A 26061-nucleotide genomic window follows, 5' to 3' on the forward strand; every position below is an offset into this window, starting at 1 on the left:
ATTATGCAAACATATTACCTACTTTATTCTCTAATTGCTAAAAGCTATAAAAGCACAAACAGGATAATGCAATAACTGGAAATGTATACAGCAAATTGCAAATAAAAATTCAATGAGTTTTAGGATATTAAAAGTAAAACCCTTTACTTCCTAAGCTCCCTAAAACATTAGATATTTAATGTCTCATTTTATTAATATCTCAAAAAGTTCTAATATCTTAAAAATATTAGAATTAACTTTCTTTTTTTAGATCTGAGAGACTGATAGCAAAATAGATGGAGAGATGCTCTGTAATTCCCACGTCCTTTTTATTTATCATAAGTCAACATCACAAAAGAAAATTATCCTTTCATTTAAAAACCCTTAAGTATGTAGAAGTTGTTCCTAGAGTTTAACCTAGTTTGCCAGGAGAAGAGAATCAGACTCATTTATACTGTAAGTTCCTTATCTCATTGAAGCTATTAGAATACATCTGAATATGTATGACTCTAGTTTTTTCTAAGCTGAGTTGGAAAGATAGATAATGTTCATGTGTGGGAAAAATCACATTTATCCTAAACATTGTATATAATTGATTATCATAGTGCATCCATTTGCTTTTTAAATTTTATAATAGTTCACTAGATATAATAAATGAATTGCCTTCCCTATCTTTATCTTTAAATTGTGGGCATAGAAAAAAATGTAACATGTAATAAAAATAAATATGAATTAAATTCTAAAGTGAGATATCCATATAACAAAATATTACTACCACATTTCAAGGGCTTATTATGAAGCAGAAAGAGTACTTTATCTTCTTTTGGCTCTTCTAATACTAACTAAAATTTATGGGTTATAGCTCCCACTATCATATCATCCAACATACGGAACTAAAAGTTCTCAGATGTTAAATATCTCACATCTCAAGGACCAATAACGAGGAGAGAGAGGCGTAATGACTCAAGCTCATGTCTATTTAAAGCTACTGTTGGAGAAAGACACTGAACTCAAATAGAACTGTCTTCATATCTCAACTTTTAGGCAAGCTATTTCAATGCTTTGAGTCTTAGTATCTTCAAGTAGAAAAAGATCATAAATTAATTAAATAAGATAATGGCTTTAAAGACACAGTCCATTGTATATCATGTAGCATGTATGTTTAAAATGTTCATTTCTTAAAAAAAACCAAAACAGTTCATTTCTGTACTCTAAATATTTACAAACAAATTCAGTGTAAGAAGTAGGTTAATGGTATCTGGGCCTTTTATCAATAAATACAGTGATGTAAGTGCTTGTGCAATTGTCTCCCCTCTAAAATATTTGTGCAGTAGGCTTCCATGATACCTCACCTGCCACCTATGTGTACCACTGCCACCAAATCACACCTTTCCTCTATTTCTTTTACAGGCTCCTAATCCTTTACTTTTAGTTCTAAATACTGAATGCCCAATACTGAGCCCTATGCCCTACACTCTTTCCAACTTCAGTTGCTTCCAACACAATCTTATTAGCCAATGGCTTTAAGTGACTTCAGTATTTTGCTGTCATGCTAATGCCATTTTTTTCCTGACTTCTCCACTGAGCTCTAGTTTAGGTGACTGCTCACTCAACATTTCCTTTCAGATGCCTTAGAGGTAGCACACATTTACTAACCAAAAGTAGAACTCTACATTCTTGCCCTGTTAATCTTTACCTCTTATGATTCTTTTTGAATGTTCTGCCTTGCAATCCAAACATCATGAAGTATAACACAGTCTTTGTGTGTGTGTGTGTGTGTGTGTGTGTGTGTGTGTAGCTATATATATATGTATACACATACACACACACTAACTCTTTCTCCTTCCTATGGTAGGGCCTTATATTTAGCTACCATTATCTCTCACTTGCACTTCTAAAATACTGTTGAAACCTGTTCTTCATTTAGTTCAATTGGTCCCTCATGTTCCATTCTTTCCATGGATATTAGAGTGTTCTTTTAATTCAGTTTATGTTATACACTCCTCAAAACTCTCCAGTGTCTACTCATTTCATATAAAGTTAAATGTCCTGAGTGATGTCAGTAAGATGGCAGGATAGAAAGTTCCAGACCCTACTTCCTCACATGAAGACACTCATTCAACAAGCATACATAGGCAAATTCCTATTATGAGAAATCTAGAACCCAGTTATGATGCTTCTGGACCTCAGGCAAGTGTGAAAGCAAGTACATCAAAAGTAGTAGGAATACTTGTGGTACCTTCTGACCATAATCCCTACCCCTGGAACAGTACCATGCAATTGGGAGGAAACTCTAAGCTTCCAGCATCTCCCTGAGAAAGAAAAGACTGGGCAATATGTCCAACATTCTCGTAATTTTTAGGGCAATTCCCAGGTGCTGGGACTGTGACTCTTCTGTCTCAGAATGCTGTCAGGGCCCAGCAATAATGCCCACTCTTACCACTTCTATTTAACATACCAATAGAAGTCCTACTCAGAGCAACTAGGCAAGAAAAAGATATAAAAGTCACCCAAATTATAAAGGAAAAATAAAATTATATCTAATCACAGCTTACGTGATCTTATATATAGAAAAACCTACAGATCCCCCCATACACAAGCACTTAGAACTACTGAACAAATTCAGCAAAGCTGCAAGATATAAACCAACATAAAAAATTAGTTGCATTCTTGTGCACTGTCAACAATCCAGAAAGGAAATTAAGAAAACAATCAAATCCATTTACAATAGCATCAAAAATAATACTGCAGGAATAAACTTAATCAAGGAGATAAAACTTGTACACTGAAAACTACAAAATACTGGTGGAAGAAATTGAAACCACAAATTAGAGATACATTCCATGCTCATTCATTGGAGACTGAATATTGCTAAAATGCCCATACCACCCAAAGTCATCTGCAGACTTATTGCAAGCAACCCTCAGCAAAGTCGCAATGACATTTTACATGAAGAGAAAAAATCCTAAAATCAATATGGAACCAAAAAGAAAGAAAGAAAAAAAAACACCTTAAAAATCAAACAATCTTGAGAAAGAACAAAGCTAAAGGCATCATATTTCCTGATTTCAAAACATATTACAAAACAACACTAATCAAAATAGCACATTACTTGGATAAAAACAGACACACAAATTAATGGAAAAGAATCAAGAGCCCATAAATAAACTCAACAAATAATCACGAGTGCCAAGAATACACAATGGTGAAAAGATATTTCTTCAGTGCATTTACCTGGGAAAATTGATATCCACATGCAAATGAATAATGTTAGAACTTTGTCTTACACCTTACACAAAAGTTAGCTCAAAATGTATTAAATACTTAAATGTAAGACCCCAAACTGCAAAATTCCAAAAAGAAAACAGAGGTAATAAGCTCCTTGACATTGATCTTGATAATAATTTATTGGATTTGACACCAAAAGTAAAGACAATACAAGCAAAAATACTAGGGTTACATCAAACTAAAATATTTCAGCACAGCAAAGGAAACCTTCAACAAAATGAAAAGACACAAAAAGAATGGTAAAAAATATTTGCAAATCATATATCTAGTAAGGAATTAATATCCAAAATGTATAAGCAACTCAATTAAGTCTAGCAAAGCAAAGAAACAGATTGAACATTGGCAGAGGATCTGAATAGTTAATAGATATATTTCTAAAAAAGGCATACAGATGGCCAACAAGTACATGAAAATGTGCTCAACAGCACTAATCGGGGAAATGCAAATCAAAACCACAATGAGATATTACCTCTTACCTGTTAAAATGGCTATTATTCTTTTAAATTACTGTTTATTTTTGAAAGAGAGACAGAGTATAAGCAGGGGAGGGGCAGAAAGAGACAAAGACACAGAATTGGAAGCAGCTCCAGGCTCTGAGCTGTCAGCACACAGCCTGATACAGGGCTTGAACTCATGGACTGCAAGCTCATGACCTGAGCTGAAGTTGGACACTTAACTGACTGAGCCACCCAGGTGCTCCAGAATGGCTGTTATTAAAAAGACAAGAAATAACAAGTGTTGGCAAGGACATGGAAAAAGAAATCTCTTATGTACAATTGGTGGGAATGTAAGAGGGTAGAGCCACTATGGAGAAGAGTATGAAAGTTCCAAAAATTAAAATAGAACTACCATGTGATTCAGCAATCTGACATCTTGGAATATTTTCAAAAGAAATGGAAACAGGACCTTGAAGGGATATCTGCACTTGATGTTCATTACAGCATTATGTACAGCAGCCAAGAGGTGCAACAAACTTAAAAGTCCATTGATAGATGTATGGATAAAGATGATGTAGGACACACACACACACACACACACACACACACACACACACACACACAATGGAGTATCATTCATCCATAAGAAAGAAAGAAAATTTTTTATATGCTACAACATGGATGAATCTTAAAGACATTATGCTAAGTGACCTAATCCTGTTTGAGAAAACACAATACGTGGTAAAAGTTTACAGGGCAAAATAAAACTCTGTTTACAGGGCTCTGTGGGTGCAGAGAAGTGCCTAACCCATGTAGAGTGGTGGCGATTGCAAGGAAGGAATGTCACTGGTGTTTGAGAGAAGAGTATACAATTTTCAAGGGCCAAAGCCATGAAAGACATTTCAGGAGACACAGAGCATGCAGGGCTGTGTGACAGGCACTGTGTATTCAACTAGTATTATCGTGCATAAAGTGCATAGAGTTTTATGAGTATATGGCTTATGATAAAATGTCTTCTTGGTCATGTTAGGAATAGTTTATGAACATTTGACAGATTTACTATAACTAGAAAAACTGTACCCACAACATGGTTTATGTGATGCAATTGGATAAAAGAAAAACAGAAACAAAACAAAACAAAACAAAAAACACTGAGAACCATTCCAGGTTGTAGATCATGAAGCAGTGTCGACACCATGCACGTATCTGTTTGTCTTCATCCTGCAGACAGCGTGTAATGGAATATCCTTAGCATTAATGTGTGGCCACGTAGATCTAACAAGCTTACAATGTGATGTGAGAGAGTCGGCTGTATTGGTAAGAGCATGCTTGTAACGGTAAAGGGTGAATGTGACCCTGAATAGAAATACAAAGTTCTGTCAACTTCAGACAATTTGAACATAGTATTTTAAATATATTTATAAAAATGCTACATGTCTTTTTCTGCTTAGGACATTTTATCAAAATTTCTCATTAAAATTCACAAGTATATTGCTTAACGATAAACAATGCTATGGCTCCTTATAGATTAATATTTTCTAAGGAAATCTCTAACACAGTTTTAAATTCAAGGATGGTTTGACTCAATAGTTTACATAAAACTTTGGTACCTATATGGCATAAAAAAAATTAACACTTAGTTTTGATCCAAGTAAGAATGATGTTCCATGTTACATTTTAATTAAGCCAACAAACTTCCATGTAAATTAAGGAAACTGAAATACCCCAAAAGAGGGAGAATCATATGCCTGCTTTTTAAAAAAAAATTTTTTTTCAACGTTTATTTATTTTTGGGACAGAGAGAGACAGAGCATGAACGGGGGAGGGGCAGAGAGAGAGGGAGACACAGAATCGGAAACAGGCTCCAGGCTCTGAGCCATCAGCCCAGAGCCTGACGCGGGGCTCGAACTCACGGACCGCGAGATCGTGACCTGGCTGAAGTCGGACGCTTAACCGACTGTGCCACCCAGGCGCCCCATATGCCTGCTTTTTATACGGAAGGTAAGACATTTTACTTGAGAAATGATTACTCAAAAAAAAAAAAAAAAAAAAAAAAAAAAAAAAAAAAAAAAAAAAGAGCGCCTGGGTGGCTCAGTCAGGCCATCTGACTCTTGATTTCGGCCCAGGTCATGATCTCATGGTTCATGAGTTTGAGCCCCATGTTGGGCTTCTTGCTGACAGTAGGAGCCTGCTTGGGATTCTCTTTCCCTCCTACTCTGCCCCTCCCTCAAACTTTCTATTTAACTCTCTCTCTCTCTCTCAAAACAAAAACAAAAACAAAAAACAAAACACACACACACACATAAACAAGAGGAAAACATAAATTCATTTAATATAACTTTTATGTGACATAGGAGCCTATATAAGGAAATAAAAAATGAAAGAAAAAAACAAAAAACAAAAACCTGTTAGAACCAGACCCTTATTTGATGGGCTGGACCAAGAGTAGTAAATTGTGAAAATGTAACAAGGCAAAGGGCCTTGGGCTATTTAGTTAATTGGGTAGAGGGATGTGTCTAGAAAGATAAGAGTTAGTTTAGCAAGGCTTGTTTTTACAGATGTGTCTTGACCTCAACTTCTCATCCTTGGTGCTGAGAAATGTTTGCTTCCTTCTGCTATAGGGAGGGCTTCTTTCACATGGGGATATTATCTCCTGCTTTGGGGAAGCTCAGAGTGCCCTTTTGCATTTGGTGCTTTTCAAGTGACTTTAACTTGAAATAATCTATGCTAGAGTGGCATATTTTGAGGTGGCTTATTCTGAACTCCCTCATGACAATAGAACAGGGGACCATTAGAACTGAGTGGATAGGCTCTGAAGACTGACTTGGGGGACTGGTGATTCGCAGATCATTAAAACAGAGGAATGGGCTTTTCACTGAGAAGAAACAGCTTTCACAAAGGCACAAAGACTAGTAAGAACACAGCATTGTCAGAAGACAGCATGATCGAATGCGAGTAGGTGTTTTCTGGGCAGACACTGAGGGTGAGGGGGTAAGTGGGAAGGTACCAAATATTGAAAAATCATGAATTTCACCTGAAAGTGTTTTGATTCTATCCTAGAGGTGATGCAAAGGGATGAGGCAGTTTCGAGCAGAGAGTTGAGATTATATGCGGATAGAGGACAGACTTCAAAGGCAGAGGTGTTGAAGGAGACCTTGGACAAGGATCAGTCCTTCCATTTGCATTGCCTAGGGCTGTGTGCAAGAATGACGCAGATACAGCATGAGATACAGTTTCTTGCTTTAGAGGAAAAAGAGAAAAGCAAGATTTTAATATTTGTGATAAAAGATGCAGAAAAAACTGTCACCAAAAATAAGTCCTCTGGAAGTTAGAATAGAGTGTCATCCATCATCTTGCCATTGCCCCCTCCCCTGATTTTCCTTTCCTGTTTTCTCTTTCCTCTGTACTTTATATCCTATATCCCAGCCCCTGTCCTGAAATCCAAAGGCTGGAGAATATACTACTGCAGTTCAATGATCGTTATATTAGGGCTAAATTCAGCTCTGAGTAACAAACACAAAAGAGGTGTCGCATTAAAAAAAAAAGTCTGACATTGTCTCTATTAACTGAGCTCAGAGGAAGGCAGCTTGGGGCTTATATGGAGGCTCCACTCTACAATGTTCTCTGGGATAAAGTTGCATGGCTTCTCTTATCTCCAGGCTATGGCACTCATTCTCTTGGTCCAAAAGGGAGGTGTAACCATCACATTCAGGATTCAAGTGGCAGGCTGAAGGGGAAAGAATAGATAAAACCCATGTCAAGAATCTAAGGAAATGTCCCAGGAAGTTGAAAGATAAAACTATGCTTATATGCCATTGGCTAGAACTTAGTGCTGAGGTGATGTCAAGCCACATGAGAGGGTAGGAGATAATAGTGTTTATTCTGGGTAAGTGGAGAGCAGGGACTTAATGCTTAGCAAGATGTATAGGGTGCTCGGGGATAGAAACCAGATAGTGATTTAGACATCTAGGAGTCTGCACCAGTGGTGCTTTTTCATATTTTAAACCAAACTGAATAACCATTTTAGAAAGTTATTTCATTAATCCCTAACATCTTAGCTGTGTGTATGTGTATACATAGTGTTGTGTGTGTGTGCTTAACAAGAATATAAACTAAACATAAAAATTGTGTGATAGGGAGGCACCTGGGTGGTTCCGTCGGTTAAGCGTCTGACTTCGGCTCAGGTCACGATCTCACAGTTCGTGAGTTCAAGTCCCACATGGGGCTCTGTGCTGACAGCTCGGAGCCTGGAGCCTGCTTTCGATTCTGTCTCCCTCTCTCTCTGGCCCTTCCCCTCTTCGAGCTCTGTCTCTTTCTCTCTGTCTCAAAAATAAATAAACATTAAAAAAGATTAAAAAATTCGGTGATAGGTAGAAATAATTTGAGAAGACATGGAGAAATTCAAAATATCTGTTACTCTGACATAAGCAGATAAGTAAGGAAAGGTTGCATTTGGTACCACCATTTTCTTCTATATTCATTTTCTAATTTTTGGAGTAATTTTAGCTAGACATATGAAGGGTAGAATCAGCCACATGAAAATTGGAAGTAATTTCATGATATTACCTATTGTAGTCAAATAGATCAGCATTGTGAATATCATCTTACATTCTTATATATCTTCAGGACATTATCTTTCCTTCAATGTGTGTGATTTCAGGAATACATAAAATATAAAAATAAAACTTCATATAGGGGCACCCGGGTAGCTCAGTAGGTTGAGTATCCAACTCTGGATTTCAGCTCGGGTCATGATCTCACAGTTTGTGAGTTCGCGCCCCACACCGGGCTCTGTGCTGATAGTGCAAAGCCTCCTTGGGATTCATTCTCTCTCTCTCTCTCTCTCTCTCTCTCTCTCTCACCCTCCCCCACTCATGATGTCTCTTTCTCTCTCAAAATAAATTTAAAAATTTTTAACAATTTCATATAAATATGCTTGAATCTAACAATAATAATTTGTCTTGAAACAGAAAAAAATAGTTATAACATGAATAGTAGTCCCTGCTTTATTTCCTTTATTTATTCTAGGTCAACATAGTAGGAATGTTCATACATGTATTTTGAATTATAAATAATAAAATGTTACTTATAATGACATAGTATATGACATTGCAAAGTTTACTAATACATACATGTCTCAGTATTTGGATAGCTTTCTTAATTTCCTGTGCAAAAGAAGCTAAGCGAAAAAGCAGGATTTTATTGATACAGTATAATTTTCTTTTCCAGTATTTGTGTCTTTGGTTGTGACGGTCTTTGAAGTGAAAAACAAAGTATAATGTTAACCAAATCAAAGCATGCTTTTAAAAAGTTTTTCTGTAAAAAAATTTTACAGTTAAATATTCTAACTTGAAATTCGATATATTAATACTACTCTTGGAGCACAAACTCTGAATTAATTTGTCTATTTCTCATTTATTTCTTCACTCAAGAAATGTTTACTTATTAGCTACATTATGAGAGGCACCTCACAGGAGATGGCAATACATAGACATGGTGTGAGAACTAAAACAAAAAACAAAAAAACAAAAAAACAAAAAAACAAAAACAGAGAACTGACATAAAGGAAAACTGAAATGACACCTATATTAATAATTAGAATGCTGGTTTCTGTCATAGTAAGACAGGATGGTATAATGCTCTGGTAATTTAGAGAAGCACACAGTTCTATTGAACTATGGTATCCAGACTTGCAAGTGATGGGTTTGAGATTTTACCCGACTATCAATCTAACATGTTAGGCTGCCACAGTTTCATAGATGCTGACAGAAGATATGAGACTCAGGATCAGAGACAAAAGACTTTATTACCCATATCACAATTGGTGGTATGAGTTCCCCTTGCTCCTCACAACCCATGGGGTAACATGAAGCAGCCCAGGTACATGCCATACGCATAGTATCTATGGGTCATGACTAAGGAACTCTAAATTCTGGAATCCTCAGTCATATATTAGGTCTGCTAGCTGACCTCTTCAATCTTTGTCCTAAACGAAGACGTAATCCAATCAGGCTTTCTGCCCCAAAGGGAGGGGGATGTTCTATCTTTCTTCCAAGGCTGTTTGCTATACATGTATCTGTGGGAAAAAAAAAAAAAAAAAATGACAGCAGGTAAGCTGTCAATGCCACTCACTCAAACGATGTGCAGAAACATAAGAGACCCAAAGAGAATTGTTTTCCAAAACTAGAAGTCTTTGTGGAGAAACACTCTTCAGTCTAGACCTCAGAGGGTAGGTATTACTGAATAAAATTTGGAGAGTAAGGCTCTTAAGGCAAAGAGAGAGGAATGAGCCATGTGAGGGAGTAAAGCCTGTGTGCAAACCTATTTTCATAACTTTCTACATGAAACTTAATAATCATTATTAATATTTACAATATTAATAATTCTAGCAGAAAAGCATAGTATATAAAAGTTAATGCTTTCTGATTTATATATATATATATATATACTGTATTTTAGCGTGAGTCATATTTTGAGACAATTTTAAATACATATATCTAATTTTGTATACACATTTGTATACAAATATATAATTTTAAATATATTTATATATATATTTAAATATATACTTTAAGCAAATGCAGTTTATTATATCAAAACCTTGACTCCTGAAAAGGTCAGATTGAGATTGAAAATATTGATTTGGGTATCAACGTAGAGATAAAACTTGAAACAAACTTAGGTGAAGCCCTGCATAAATCTCTGTGGTTTATGAGAATTTGCATTTTGACTGTAAGCAAGAGCTCTATTTGACAAAGACTGAGAAGAGTAATTCTCCTAAACAGATGAATTACTAAGTGAGAGAGAGGGAGAGAGAGAGGAAACAAAAACAGAAGCAAAAACTAATAGAGAATTGAAACAATGGAGAGTGAAAGGCAGGAAGGTAAATCAAAACCTCAGAAGCCAGTGTCATCAGAAATTGATCAAGAGCTAGACAGAGAATGAGAGAAGGATACTGGTATCTTTGATCATTGGATCCAAAAATGATGGAAACCATAGCTGCAGCATCAGACATGTACCTGAGAATGCATCTTGCCAGCAATGGGAGTTATCCCTGTTATCACCAACCCACAGGATAATTTTGAGATTTTAGACCATCCTGAAGGTAAATACTCACTCAGAGACACACACACACAGATACAAAGATTGGTAAGTATTAAATAAATATTTATTACTCTTAAAAATGACTCTTGTTCAGTATTTGTAACTTTCGCCTAATATAAGCAACTCCAGAATTCGAACATAATATAAAGTCTCTTATATTTAAATCTGCCTGACAGTATTATAGCTTTAAATGATGAATCTTGGGGCTCCTGAGTATCTCGGTGGGTTAAGCTTCAGACTCTTGATTTTGGCTCAGGTCATGTTCTCAGGGTTTGTGAAATGCAGTCCAATGTTGGGCTCCCATGCTGACAGTGCAGAGTCTGCTTGGGATTCTCTTTCCCTCTCCCATGGGCCCTGCCCCACTGGGCTGGTTCTCTCTGTCTCTGTCTCTCTCTCTCTTAAAATATTAAGTTGCATTGTTTCCAAGATGACACAAAGAAAAATTTTCTCATCTGATAGATTTACAGTTTTGATAGTTGGAAAGTCCCCCTTCTGTGTATTGAGCATTATGTTCCCACCGCTGTGTACTTACTTCTTCAGGCAAGATGTCTTTATATAACTCAGTGAAAGTAATTCCAAAAAATATGGACTTTCTATCATACTTTATCTTCTTTGACAGTTTCTTTTTAAGCTAGTTGTGCTCTATGCAATGTCAGATAAATTCCTAACATGTATCCTATAATGCTAGAGTTCAGATCCTGGTGGCAATTATAATTCTAGATTTTCTGAATACATGAAATATCTCATGTCACTCCTCACATACGAAGACTAGAAAGATAAATTCATGAAATAATGTCAGCAGAGTAGGTTTTTATAAAGACATTTTCAAAATAAAAAAGGACAAAGAAAGCTTTTCTTAAAAAAAAAGAAAGAAACAAAAGCCATTCTCTAGACCTCTTTAGAGTTCAAGGTTTGTAAGTTAAGAATGAATTGGTTAAAATATCCAGTCAAAGGCACAAGTTACAAGCATTAACATTTAGGAGAAATGTGAGAATCCATTTCTCTGAGAATGTTGTTTCCTCAGAGCTCTCTGAAGGAATGCCTTCCTTCAGGAATGAAGGAATGCATTGAAGAGCTGTAAATGGCTATTTAATCTTGAGTGATGTAAGTCAGTGACAGTAAGGAAAGTTGTAAATAATACATAGTTATTAAATCATAAATTCAAATAATTAGATAGCTGAACATGCTCAAAGAGAATTCATTAAGAATCTTTATTCATAAATGAAAACTGTGAGGCTCAGAGAAAAACTGCTTACAAAATATGACAGTGTTCTACAAGATGAACATTTGAGGTCATGTCTCTGGACTCATAGTACACTGTTATTAACTCCACTTTGGAAGAGGGAGTATTTACAAAAGCAAGGGGCCACTCTCCGGAAGCAGTGTTGTTTCACTTAGCTTAAGTAACAGAACAATGGAGAGAGGTCTACATTAAACATTATTGCATTTAATGCATTATTTGGAAATTATGTCTTTATTGGAATGACAGTAATGCTTTATGTCAGAGAAGGTTCTTGTTTTCAAGTAACATGTGGCAGCTTTGGCCATGGAAAGCAGCAGATAAATTTATTGGAGAAAGTATTTTTCAACCATCAAAACTGGTGAGGGCTGAAGAATCTGGTTTGGGAAGTGGGAAGCAAAGGAAGTTAGACAGTAAGAAATAATGTCAAGTACTCACATTGAAACAGTAAAGCTAGAATGACTCTTAAATTCATGCACCTGCCCCTGGACTCTCCCACAAGGCTGTTGGACTCACATCCACCACATTTGGACCTTGAGAACCTCACTAACACTGTGAAAAATTTCTCAGCTGTCTCTGCATTCATCCATCATTTGTTCCAGGGTATTGGAACATATAATTAACATGGCTGTGCCATTGGTATAAATTCTAACTAAAAGGCTGTAAGAAGAAAGTGTCAGGTCCCTAAGTTTTCAGAGGTGAAAAGGCTGTGCTTATCAGAACTCATATATTGGAGTCTTCCATGAGGGTAGGTAAGGTGTTTGTTTGAATGTCACTTAAAAAATGGCAGATGTCTGCAACATATTTCTACAGTGTTAGTTTCAATAAATGTTTTTTTTTATTATTTGTGTTTTAATTCTTTCTAGTCTATGCAGGGATGGATTTCTTGAAGTATAGCACAAGATTTTTATATTTGGAGTTCTGTCTTCTCAGAGTAAATGAGATTACTTGCAAAAGTACAGTAGTAATGTTTACATTTGTTCTTTCACTCCACAGAGCCTTATTTATCACTTTGTAATTATCACAGTGAAGATTCTAAAGATACATATATAGATTAAAATACATCTATATATTTTTGGAATGCCAGACTAGATCATTATTTTAAAGAACACACTCATGCTGCATATCTATAATGCATTACAAAAGCCACTTTCTTCACTTTCGCTCATGAATTATGCTTTGTTAAACAACTTAGCATAAAGGGCAAAGATGTTAATTTCATTTAGAAATCACACCAAATGGTGTGAAATTATTAAGATAACACCTTCTATATATTCATCAATTTGCCTTCTAAGAAGAAAGACTAAAGTTTCTTTTCTGAAGTCTGCGACTTGAAAATTAAGAGTCTTTAATAATTTATTAGACTGGAAAGAATATTAAAATCAATGATTCAAAGCCACAAATTTTAGTTAAATGAGCAAAGTAAGACTTGAAAAACTTAGATGACTCATGTTTGTACTATAAGTACATTGTTGGAAAAAAAAGTAAATCTGTTTTTTTTTATTTTATCTATTTATTTTTTTTTTTACTTTCTTTCCAGTGCTCTCACCATGCTGGAGCTATAATGGTATTTAAAAAAAAAAAAACTATGTTAGAGATTTTGAGTCATTTTAATTTAAATCAGTGAAAAATACATCTTTGCTTTCAGAGAATATTACCAACTTCAAGTTATATTCACTAGATAATGAAAATGAAATCCTAGTTCTATCGTATACGATCCTTGAACAACTGATAAATGAGCATTATCATTACCCAAATGTATGGGAAGACGTATTGATAGAGAAGAGTACCGTATTCTGAGTCTCATGTGAGATGTTTCACATTCCCTACTTGATAGAAACTTTTTTTCAGTTGTGTGAAAGAATTATGCTATGGCTAATTGTTTATATTCAATTTTTTAAGTCTTTATATTGATAAGTCAGCTACTTTATAATCGATTCAGCTCTACATTTCAGTTTGTGTTGATATACAGGGGTGAGCTTTATGAAATGAGAGTTATGCATCTAATATTTTTCTAGATAGAACAGCCATAACCTTGAATCCATGTTTCCTTCCAAATAACTATTGAAACATACTTATAAAAATACCGCAAAACTTGCTACACCATTTCATGTTTTTGTAAAGTACTAATTTCAGGGTCAACTTTTTTTTTTTCCCCTCCCAAATCCTGCCTGTTTTTTTCTAGAAATATTTCGTAGGTTTTGCTTGACTGTCCCAATTGTACTAAAATCTGAGGCCAAGTCTTCGACATTTCTTATTTGAGAATCCAAGCATTTTCCCCTGATCTTTTTGCTACCATTCTTTTGTTCCTTTTACCTTTCTTTACATAGCTGCTAGAATTGTGGGTAATGTCATCCCCAAGCTTACAATCTGTCTTGCCTATATGTGAAGACCACACCCTAGAGTATTATCTGTAGGACTATCAAAATCCACGCAAACTATGCTTCAGCCAATTGAAGCTCTCTCACTCATACTCAGCCGTGCCAATCTGATCCCCATGTATGGACTGAGTTTAAGTTGCATACTTTTTTTTTTCAGCCATCTTTCTATCTGCTCTGCTTTATTTTTGCCTCTTGTGCTTGCTAAGCAATACAAGTACCTACCTACTTGATTGCTTTAATGATCTGTGACAGTTTTTCAACCCTAAAGTATTTTGAGTATTTTGGTGAAGTTCAGCGAGTCACATGGAGCAGGTAATCCATGTATGTGTTGTGATTTTGCATCACATTTAACAAAAATAAAATAAACACAAAAACAAAAATTTGCATGTAGTAAGGAGTGCCTAATGGATCATATATTGGAAGAGATCATATAGCAAATGTGCACATTCTCATGGTCGGTTTCTGAGCATTTCTGCAGTCCCTAGGACTGCATTTCTGTTGTTTCCAAGGATTTGATACACACATAAATATATAATTATATAAATATAAAAATATGCATATATATGCACAAATATTCAAATATATACATTCTTTTAAAAGTAATATATATTTACAAAGAAATACATAAATATAAATATATATTAATTTGTTTTTAAGTATTGAGAATTAACAGTAAAGATAAGAAGATCCTTGTAAAAATGTATGCAGGATACAAGCTTATGCATGACTATATGTATGCATGTTTGTGTGAATTGCAAAAAGAATTTGTATGTATTCTTTACACATCAGCATCATCCTACAAAATAATATAATTTGCATTCAGAGAAAATACTTAAAGCTACCATGTTTTGTAATATATATAATTTTCTCTCTATCCATTAGGTACAAAATGGTTGCCTGTGTTCACTTACTGTGAAGATTTGGAATCAGACAACTACAGATTTGATTCTCCAAGTGTTTCAGGATGTAAATGTAGTCTGAGCTTTCCCTGATGGGCAGTTAAATCATGGACACGCTAAACAATTTACTTTGGACTGTCCTTCCAAAACATGCTCTGGCTTCTCTCTTGAATGCGCACTAAGCATTTATAACTGACAAGGAAAAGAAAGAAGACGGTGAACTGGAAAGCTATCTTACAATGAAAATTACGAGCACATCTTGTATCTGTCCAGTCCTCGTGTGTCTCTGTTTTGTGCAGAGGTGTTATGGAACTGCTCACCACAGCTCCATCAAGGTGACCAGAAACCAGACCAAACACATTGAAGGTGAAACCGAAGTCCACCATCGTCCCAAAAGGGGATGGGTTTGGAATCAGTTCTTTGTTTTAGAAGAACATATGGGACCCGATCCACAATATGTCGGAAAAGTAAGTTTTTGTTTGTTTGTTTTTTCCTATTCTAGGAAATTATGATAAGATGAGGGTAGAGTTGAGTTGGATTTGAAAAGACATAGAAAGTAGAGGGAAATATGCTATAGAATGGTATTACTTATAAAGGATGGTTCAAAATCATGATTGAAAAAAATAAAGTGTACCAGTCATGTCACATCTCCCTAAACATTGGTCCATACATGTTGAACTGAATGTTCTTCACCACCGTATGACTCTTTACATTCTTTTGTGTAAAGTAGGAACACTGAATTGAACACATAATTGAGTGATTTTGTCTTTATCATCATGAAGGTATATTATAATTCACAAAGCCATTTACTGGTGCATTGGTATTTATATTTTTCAATCTATGGCTGATGCACATGAAACAATGTGCATCTATTATATTTCATGGCATCTAATATATTTTTGTTAATGGTCACACCGATTGTATTTGAATCTAAGCCACCTTTTAAAAGCACATGGATGTTTTTTCAATTCCCCATATTAATTTCCATAAAAATGCTGATATATTTTAAATATAGACTACATGTCCACAGGATGTATAGGTTTTGTTAAAATTCCGAAAGAGTGAAGTTGGTAAAATAGTCATAACTTTAGACCACCTTCCCTTTCTCATGAAAATACAAGACAGTTTAATCGTTTACCAAACCAATCAGGAGATTGTGTGTTCACTAATTGGGGACAGCTTCACCATGTGTCATGCAGGCTCCAGGGTAGAGAATAGAGCAGGAGGTGGAGAGACCTTCTGATGAATTACCGATCCTTGGAAGCAGCCACTTAGTTTACTCAGTACCTCTGGGAGAAACAGTAAGCACAGCAGTAGAATCTCCATGACTGCAGGCTCAGTGAATTTCATCTCCCTGCTTGACTATTTATTTTCACTTTAACACTGTTAGTACTAAAAAAAAAAAAAAAAAATACTACTGCATCCAAGATCCAAGCCATAGTGCTTCCCTAATGTGTAGGCAGTACAGGATCACAAACCATCTGCTTCGCCCCTGATCCAACAGGGACTGGGTTGCAGCTGTATTTCCATAGCCAGCAGGAGCTGAGGAGTCAGAATGTGGTACATAAGAAAAGATCTGAAACAATTCTGTCTTTTTCTTATATGCATATTAAAATGAGATGAAACAACTCATCTTCATCATTTATTTATTTCTACAAAGTATTCCACAAAGTAGATGAAAACAAATGTGCTAAAATTATGTATGTGTGTATACACACACACACACACACATATACACACATATATACACGTATATATTGAATTACTTGAAACTCGTGTTTTTATTATGAACTCCAGAATACTTTTCTGTAATTCTTTATTATCTTTGAGAAAAAGAAAAATTAAAAAAAAAAAAAACAGAAAAAATGTCCTCCCCCCTTTAGGAGTACCCAAAAAGGAAAATGTATTTTATTACTATAAATATTATGTTATGGATATTTCTTGTTATATCAATCCACGTGAAAAACAAAAAACAAAATTTGCTGGAAAGGAAAAGATCGGGCGACTTTCATTTCCTCTTGGGTCGCCTCATCTAGTAAAAGATGAAGCCTTATTAGGTAGATCAATTTCAGACATTCTTTCTGGGCCTGGGTGCCAATGAGCATATGGTTGAGAGCTTGTTACCCATCAGGAGGCGGTAGAAGTCTGTGAAGCTATTCAAGCTGGTAGAGGTTCTGTGGAAATTGGTATCTGTTCTACTGTTTCTAGTATTGGTGGACAAATATAAATTGTTATACCCAAGGATGTGGTTCTCTTATTCCCTATCTGACCTGACCCCCTCACTTGGTCTTGTCTTGTCTTGTCTTGTCTTGTCTTGTCTTGTCTTGTCTTGTCTTGTCTTGCCCTGTCTTGTCTTTTCCTTTTTTCTTTTCTTTTCTTTTCTTTTCTTTTCTTTTCTTTTCTTTTCTTTTCTTTTCTTTTCTTTTCTTTTCTTTTCTCTTTTCTTTTCTCTTTTCTCTTTTCTCTTCCCTTCTCTTCTCTTCTCTTCTCTTCTCTTCTCTTCTCTTCTCTTCTCTTCTCTTCTTCCTTTATGAGAAATTCTAACTTAATTGTACAGATTTCTTCCAGTCACCTGTCTCCATGTACATACATATGTCCTTATAAAAATACAAATATAACTGATTTTTAAGACTGCAAAGTTCAACGATCCATATGTGCTTAGAATAGTACGTGTTGTCCCATTACTTTAATTTGTTCAAGAAGTGAATTTATGTCTCGCATTTACAAATACATTCATATGGAAACAGCTATGTATTTTCATAGCACTTAGGAATAAAAAATAGAATCATTACAATTACTATGAGTAGGAAAAGGAATTCCTCCAAAGAACTGAAAATTATGAACTTAGACCTTCTCTGACACAGAAATGTCAGCAGTTTTGTCATTAGAAATAATTAGTATTCATGCAATGGAGTTTTTGTATTAAAATAGTATTCTTATAGATGTATTATGTAAGTTTATTTTAAATTATCCTTGAGCTCTTGAATATAATCATATATACAGTTATATTTCACACTATAAAACAGCTTTATTAGACATTTGATTAGGGTTAAGCTCCTAAGTATTTTTATATACCAACTTCTTATATATTTTTATGATACTTTTCTTAATATTTTTAATCAATGATTGAGTTAATATGAAGGTATTTATTTTGTTGACAGTAGTCAATATATATTGCTCACTACTAAGATGCTTATATGTGGCTGTGACCATGATCAAAGGACTATTTCTAATGGTAAATAGTATAAGTATGTGTATATATATATATATATATATATATATATACACACACATATATATGTGTATGTACATATATATGTGTATATATATATACACATACATATATATACACATATATGTATAATATATATACATACATATATACACATGTATAATATATACACATCATTATACATGCGTATAATTACATATACATATATGTATAATTGATAATTCATAATATATATATTTTTTTCTGATGGTAATGGCCATGAAAATCAGATACCATAACTAGCATGAATATATCTCATGTATTGGATCTCTAGGAATTGTTAAATACCTTTATATATCTCATAGATGTAAAGATTTTAAAAATAATTGAAGGATTAGAGTAAGAAAAATATTATAGCACACTGGTTAGAAAGTAAGTCCTTTTCTCCTGGAACAAATTATATAGTAATGTCTATATAATTTTAAAACAGTAGTGTTTTTTCTTTCCAAAAATCATATAAAAACTTGATGTTTACATGAAAAATGCAGATTGAACCCCATTATGAGTGAGACTATAATTTTATATAAGATACCACACAAATTCTAAAGTTTATGCCATCCATAAATACCTGTCATTGGAGTAGATTCAATGTCTTCATGAGATATCAGTAATTAGTGAGTACAAAGATTTGAGTTACAGCTTCTTTGCTTATTATCTGTATTACGTTTGGCAAGTCTCTTTAATTCCCTGTGTTTCTATTTCCTTAGAGGTGAAGCTGAGAAATATTGTTTGGTAGTTCTGTTACTAATTCAAGTATAAAGTTTTATTTATGGTTTAGATCATGGGTAAGTTAGGCTACAGTCTGTGTGCCAGATTGAGTCTGTGCACATTGTGGTATTACCTGCATAGTAAGCAAGTTTGGGTTTTCTGTTAGTTTTCATTTTTAAATTTTGGAAAAAAATTTTTAAATAATGTCTGTGAGGTGTGCCTGGGTGGCCTAGTTGGTCCAGAGTTAGATTTGATTTCAGCTCAGGTCATGATCTCAGGGTTGTGAGGTTGAGCACCGCATCAGACTCTGCTGATCATGAAGCCTGCTTAAGATTCTCTCTCTCTCTCTCTCTCTCTCTCTCTCTCTCTCTCTCTCTCTTTATCCTCACTTTTGAATAAACAAATAAGAAATGATTTTTGCGATATGGAAATTATATGAAATTCAAATTTCAGTTTCCATGACTAATGTGTTTTATTTTTAAGTTTATTACTTTATTTTGAAAGAGACAGAGAGAGACAGAGAGAGTGAAAGCACAAATGGGAGAGGGGCAGAGAGAAGGAGTCAGAATCCCAAGCAGTCTCCATGCACCATCAGCACAGAGTTCCATGTGGGGCTTGAACCCACAAACTTCGAGATCATGACCTGAGTCGAGATCAAGAGTCTGACTCTTAACCAACTGAGTCACCCCGGTGCCCCTAGTGTGTGTGTGTGTGTGTGTGTGTGTGTGTGTGTGTGTGTGTGTGTGTGTGTTTAATGCAGCTACGCTTATGCATATATGTATCAGATATGGCTGTTTTCAACCAAAAGTGGTAGTATTAAGAGGTGGTCAGAGAAAGTATGGCTCACAAAATCTAAAATATTTACTAGTGGCATTTTCAGGTAATGTTTGTGGATTCCTATTAAGATGCCTGCTGCACCTAGCATAGTGTGAATACTTTAGGAGATCGTGGGACTATTTCATCTTTGTACATATGTATCTATCTTCTTGGCTATTGTAATGATCAAATGGTAATTCACAGAAAGTGCTCTATAAACCATAAACTTGTATATCCATGTTAATGGTTGTGATAATTATTTCAAATTATTGAAACAGAAATCTTTCTCGTTACTCATTGCTTTTATGAAAGAGAGAATTTTGAAAGTTTCATTTCACCATTTACACTGGGGACCACTCCTCCGTAGATATTTTAATGAATGTTTATTAACTCTGGTTTCATTTTTATTGTTGCTGTTGTATTGCTGTTGCGTGCAATAATATAATGAATGTTTTTCTACACACATTTAATATACATATATCCGTGGAAAAAATTTCCAAACATGAGATTCTGATTCAAAGATAAATGTTTAGGGGCACCTGAGTGGCTCAGTCGGCTAAGTGGCTGCCTTCGGCTCAAGTTATGGTCTCACTGGTTCCAGGCCCACATCAGGCTCTCTGCTGTCTGCATGGAGCGCACTTGGGATACTCTGCCCCCCTTTGTCTCTGCCCCTCCCCCTCTTGTCCCTTTGTCTCTGCCCTTCCCCCACTTGTCCCCTCCCTCCCTCCCTCCTTCTCTCTCTCTCTCTCCCTCTCCCTCCCTCCCTCCCTCCCTCCCTCTCTCTCTCTCAGAAATAAATAAATAAAAAGTAAAACAAAAGATAAATCTTGAATTTGGGTAGGTATTACTAGATCCCCGTCCATAGGTATTGTAGTATATTCTGCATTTCTCTCCATGATGTAGAAAAGTGACAATTTCTCTATAGCAATGCCAATAAGATGGGATTGTAAAACTTGGAATTTTGCAATTATAATAGGTGAAAAATAGCATCTCTGTGTGCTTTTTATGTACATTTATCTTATTATGAGTCAAATTGATCATCTTTTCCTATTTGAAGGATGCACATTTATACATTTATTTTTTACTGACTGTTCATGTCTCTTAATCTTATATTGTTTTGTTGGACTCTAACTTATCAATACTAATAGTTCTTTACATAATAGGTGCAATAATTTCTTGCCAGTTATATGGTATGAATAGTTTTTTTTTCAAAGTTACCATTTGTCTTTGGACTTCATTTATAATTACTGCTTTATAAAAATTTATTATTTTAATGCAGTGATTTCTGGTATTTTTTGTTCTTTCCCTATGTATTTTTTTTGTTGAAGTACAATTAAATACTTATATTAGTTTCAGGGTTACAGTATAATGATTCAGTGGTTCTGTGCATTACTCAGTCCCCAGCCTGACAAGAGTACTCTTAATCTCTTTTATTTGACACATCTCTCCACCTACCTCTCCTCTGGCAACTGCCAGTTTTCTCTGTATCTAAGAGACACTTTATCATTTGCTTGTTGGTCTCTTTTTTTCTTTTCTTTTCTTTTTAACTTTACATATGAGTAAAATCATATGATGTATTTCTCTTTTTGTTTGACTTAGCATTATAACTTCTAGGTCCACTCATGTAGTTGCAAGATCTCATGGCAAGATCTCATTCTTTTCTGTGACTTTTCTGTGTGTGTGTGTGTGTGTGTGTGTGTGTGTGTGTGTGCATACCATATCTTTTTTTATCCATTTATCATATCAGTGGACACTTGAATCGCTTCCATATCCTGGCTATTATAAATAATGCTGAAAAACATATGGGTGCATATATCTTTTTGAATTAGTGTTTTGTTTCCTTTGAGTAAATACCCAGTAGTGCAATTATGGGATCATGTGGTAATTCTATTTTTATTTTTATTAATATTTATTTATTTTTATTTTGAAAGAGAGAGAGAGGCAGAGAGAAGGGGAGAGAAGGGGAGGGAGAGGGAATCCCAAGCTGGCAGCACAGAGCCTGACACAGGGCTCGGTCTCACAAACTGTGAGATCATGACCTGAGTCGAAATCAAGAGTCTGAGGCTTAAGTGACTGAGCCACCCAGTCTCCCCGGTATTCTATTTTTAATTTTTAGGAACCTCCATACTGTTTTCCACAGTGGCTTCACCAATTTACATTCCCACCAACACTGCAGGAGAGTTCCCTTTTCTCCAAATCCTTGCCAACACTTCCCATTTCTTGTCTTTTTGATTCCAGCCACTCTGCCACATCTAAGGCATTAACTCATTACACCTGTCAGAATGGCTAGAATCAGAAAGACAAGAGATTCCTAGCATGTTTTTGACTAAAGCTGTATTTTTAAACTTAGAGTCTTCTGAAATTTGAGGATATGGTGTTCAGAATTAGTGACAGTAGATAAAAAATATATTCTTTAGACCTTAACATCTATAGTTTATCACACATATTAGAAAATATTACTTATTGAATAAAAAATGGTGTCAAAGTAGAAATGCTTATGGTAGAGACCAGAAATTATAATTCTGAATATATTTGAATTTCTGTTTCCTTAGCCACTTGAAATTGGTTGTTTTAAGTCTACCTCTCATATTTGCCTATAGATTATATCCTTAGATATGCAAGGTTATAATTGCAAAGTATATTGACTCTCACTAATATATATTAGGAGCATTTAGTGTATGTAATAGGTAGAATTTAATTAAAAATACCCACTGCAAATAATGTCTTAATCCACAACTGTTCACAATACACTTCATATATTTCCAATGGTAACTGCTTGTGCTTAGCTATTGTTCTGCTGCATATATACATTTTATTTTCACTTGAATAACATTAGAGAAGTTTATTTCTTTACCCAAGCATTTTTGTATGAAAACAAAGGAAGTTCTAATTTCCTGGGATATCTGTAAGTGGATTTTTTTTACCTGGCATTGTTTGATAATAAAAGGGAATGGAATAAAACTCATAAACAAAAAGTAAGAGACTGAACTGTATGTTTTTACCTAGCAGTGCATTATAGGCTAAGCTATTTAATCTATTCACAATTTTATGTTTAGGTTTATGGCTCTACTGACATTAAAGATACTTTTGATAATAAAGGTTAAAAACTTAAATTTTTTTCAGAATAAGCAAACGAATTATGTTCTCCATCTTACATTTCCTACAGTTTTGGTGTATCTGCTTATAACTGTTATAATTTTTCTAGATAATAACCATAACACAGAGAAGCTATTGCTTACATCTGTTAAGGATTTAGTTACTAAAATTCTGCCACGCTCTCCCTCCTCCCTATCTGCATCCTCTCTTGAATGATGGGTATAGACTATAGACAATTATTCTCAAATTGCTTTATTAAAAACAACACACACATCAAAGATAAGGAAGGAATTCAAGGAAAATAAAGGAGCTAAGAAACCATCTTGCCAAATTTTGCAAGTAATAGAGAGCAACGATGCTCAAAATGGTTAAGTGACCTCTTCTTGTTCAGGGTATTAGCTATGGCAGTGGCAAATAAGGAATTATAGGATATCTGATTCTTTAATGAAAATCAATTTCTAATATATAGTGCAGGAAATTCTTCTCTCATCGTCACTATTACTGGCATTATTCTAATTTTTTTTTCTTTTTGAAAAGAGAACCTTAAAACCTCTTTTAATATGAAGTGCTGTAGTTTCAAATTAAATAAATGATTTTGAGGTTAAAGAGAGAATAAATCATGTAAAAATGATAGGGAAGGTTCAAGCTTTTCACAAAAAGAATATACGATATCTTTAATGTCATTATGAGCTCTGAATTAAATATTAAGTGTGCAGCAAGGAAAGGTCCCAATTGTCATCTAATATTGTCAAGATGATAATTTTATGAACGTTTTTATCATAACTTCCTTGAAATGGAAAACCTCATGTATCAAAATATGACATTTGAATTTTATACAGATGACAATGTGATGGCATGATGTTGTGTGAAATTAATTATGGTATGCGGTTTTATATGGATATGGAACTTTTCCAATAATCATCCTGGAAATTTAACTATTTAGGTCCATACTATAAGAAATTGGGTGCATAAAAGAGGATTTTGATTTGGCATATGTTTCATTTAGGTTTTGGAAATTCAGATTTTTTTTAAGAAATATGATCTCATTAAGGTTAATTACATTTTAGAAAATGTGGTATTTTGTTTAAATATAATTTTAAAATGTTTAAGGTAATTAAGGCATTTCTTAATGTTGCACTGACAGTTTTAAGTGTCCTAATCCATTTGCTATGACCAGAGCATATATATTTATTCACATTGTGAACTTTAAAACAATATAAAAACGCACCCACCTCCGTGTGTGTGTGTGTGTGTGTGTGTGTGTGTGTGTGTGTGTGTCTGCGTGTCTGCGTGTCTGCGTGTGTCAGTGTTCTGAGCTGATTTTCATCTTTGAGAGCTTTTGGTAATGTCAAGAGACAATTTTTGCCAGAGCTAAATCGTCTATATAGTTGGGTTCATGATACTTAAAAGGCCTAGAAAATGTTTTAATGCATTTTCAAGTCAGAATAAAATATGAAAATAAATATTATTCAGTTGGTATTATACTAATCTTTATGTCAACACAATTATAAATAGAATTCTTTTTAATTTTTTTAACTTTTTTTTAATTTATTTTTGAGACAGGGAGAGACAGAGCATGAACGGGGTAGGGTCAGAGAGAGAGAGAGACACAGAATCTGAAATGGGCTCCAGGCTCTGAGGGGTCAGCACAGAGCCCGATCCGGGGCTCGAACCCACGGACCGCAAGATCATGACCTGAGCCGAAGTCGGCCGCTCAACCATCTGAGCCACCCAGGCGCCCCTAGAATTGCCCCTAGCATTTGTCATTTTAGTTGAAAAAGCAGCCCACAAAGGAAAAACGGTCAACCACCTGTGGAAGTTTTAACGTGGACCTGATTCGGGGTTGTGACCAGCAGGGATGTGGTGCTACCACTAGCGGTTCGTTATTAGAGACGAGATGCCGCTATACATTCTGTAACAGGCAGAATGCCCGGCCCCTATTAACGACAAAGAATTCTCCAGCACACCACAGCAATGCTGCCAGCATTGATCTTATATTAACGTCCTTGTGTCACATTTCTCTCGGTCAAAATGTTTTTGGATATTTTTCCGTACTGTTACCTCACTATAACGCTATTCTATATGTGACTTTTGTCATCCACGTAGAGATGGGTGTAACCTTTTGATTTGTTTATGCAATCTGACAAGTTAGTTTTCTAAGTAATGAGTTTATTCCATTACATGTATTGTGATTTCTAATACAGTGGGACTTATTACTTGCAATTTATTTTGTATTTAATGTTCCCTGTTCTACTATAATGTCTTCTGGCATTTCTCTCTACTGGTTTAGAAGTTTTTATGTTGTATGTTTTTGATATTTGTGCTTGCTCTTAGTTGTTTGCATGTGCTCTTGACTTTGTATGTCAAAACTTAATATTTCTACTTACCTCCTAACAACAAGACATGGGATGGTCAAATTTGGGTGATGTTACTGTGTTTTCTACTTTTTATATACCTACTGTGCCAAGTTGTTTTTAAGGCACCAAATCATTCATTATTCCTCTTGTGAGTATTAATGTTTAAAGTATATATTTATTTATATATCTAATATATGTAACAGCTCTTTACTCCCCTTTGCTTATATATCAAACTTTTCTTCTTGAGTTCAGTGACTACTTTCTGCAATATGACTGTGTCCCATTTCTTTTTCATTGATAAACTTCATTTTTAAAATTTTAATTTCACTGCAGTTAACATACAGTTTTATATTAGTTTCAATATACTGATTCAACAAATCCATACATCACCCGGTGTTCATCATGACAAGTACACTCCTGAACCCCTGTAATATATTTCATCCATTCCCCTACCCACCTCTTCCCTGGTAACTATCAGTTTGTTC

General features: G+C 34.8%; 1 protein-coding gene across 9 annotated transcripts in view; it reads left to right on the forward strand.

Moving 5' to 3' along the window:
* Positions 1 to 26061, forward strand: part of CDH18 (cadherin 18) — a 1009468-nt gene that overhangs the window by 656213 nt on the left and 327194 nt on the right. For all 9 annotated transcript variants that reach the window (XM_045038559.1, XM_045038553.1, XM_045038573.1 and 6 more), the window contains one exon: positions 15312 to 15795. In XM_045038559.1, the coding sequence (XP_044894494.1) occupies positions 15568 to 15795 (228 nt within the window). In that variant the 5' untranslated portion in view covers positions 15312 to 15567. The remainder of the gene's footprint in view (positions 1 to 15311; positions 15796 to 26061) is intronic.

This window comes from Felis catus, chromosome A1, assembly GCF_018350175.1.
Source record: "Felis catus isolate Fca126 chromosome A1, F.catus_Fca126_mat1.0, whole genome shotgun sequence".
Taxonomy (NCBI): domain Eukaryota; kingdom Metazoa; phylum Chordata; class Mammalia; order Carnivora; family Felidae; genus Felis; species Felis catus.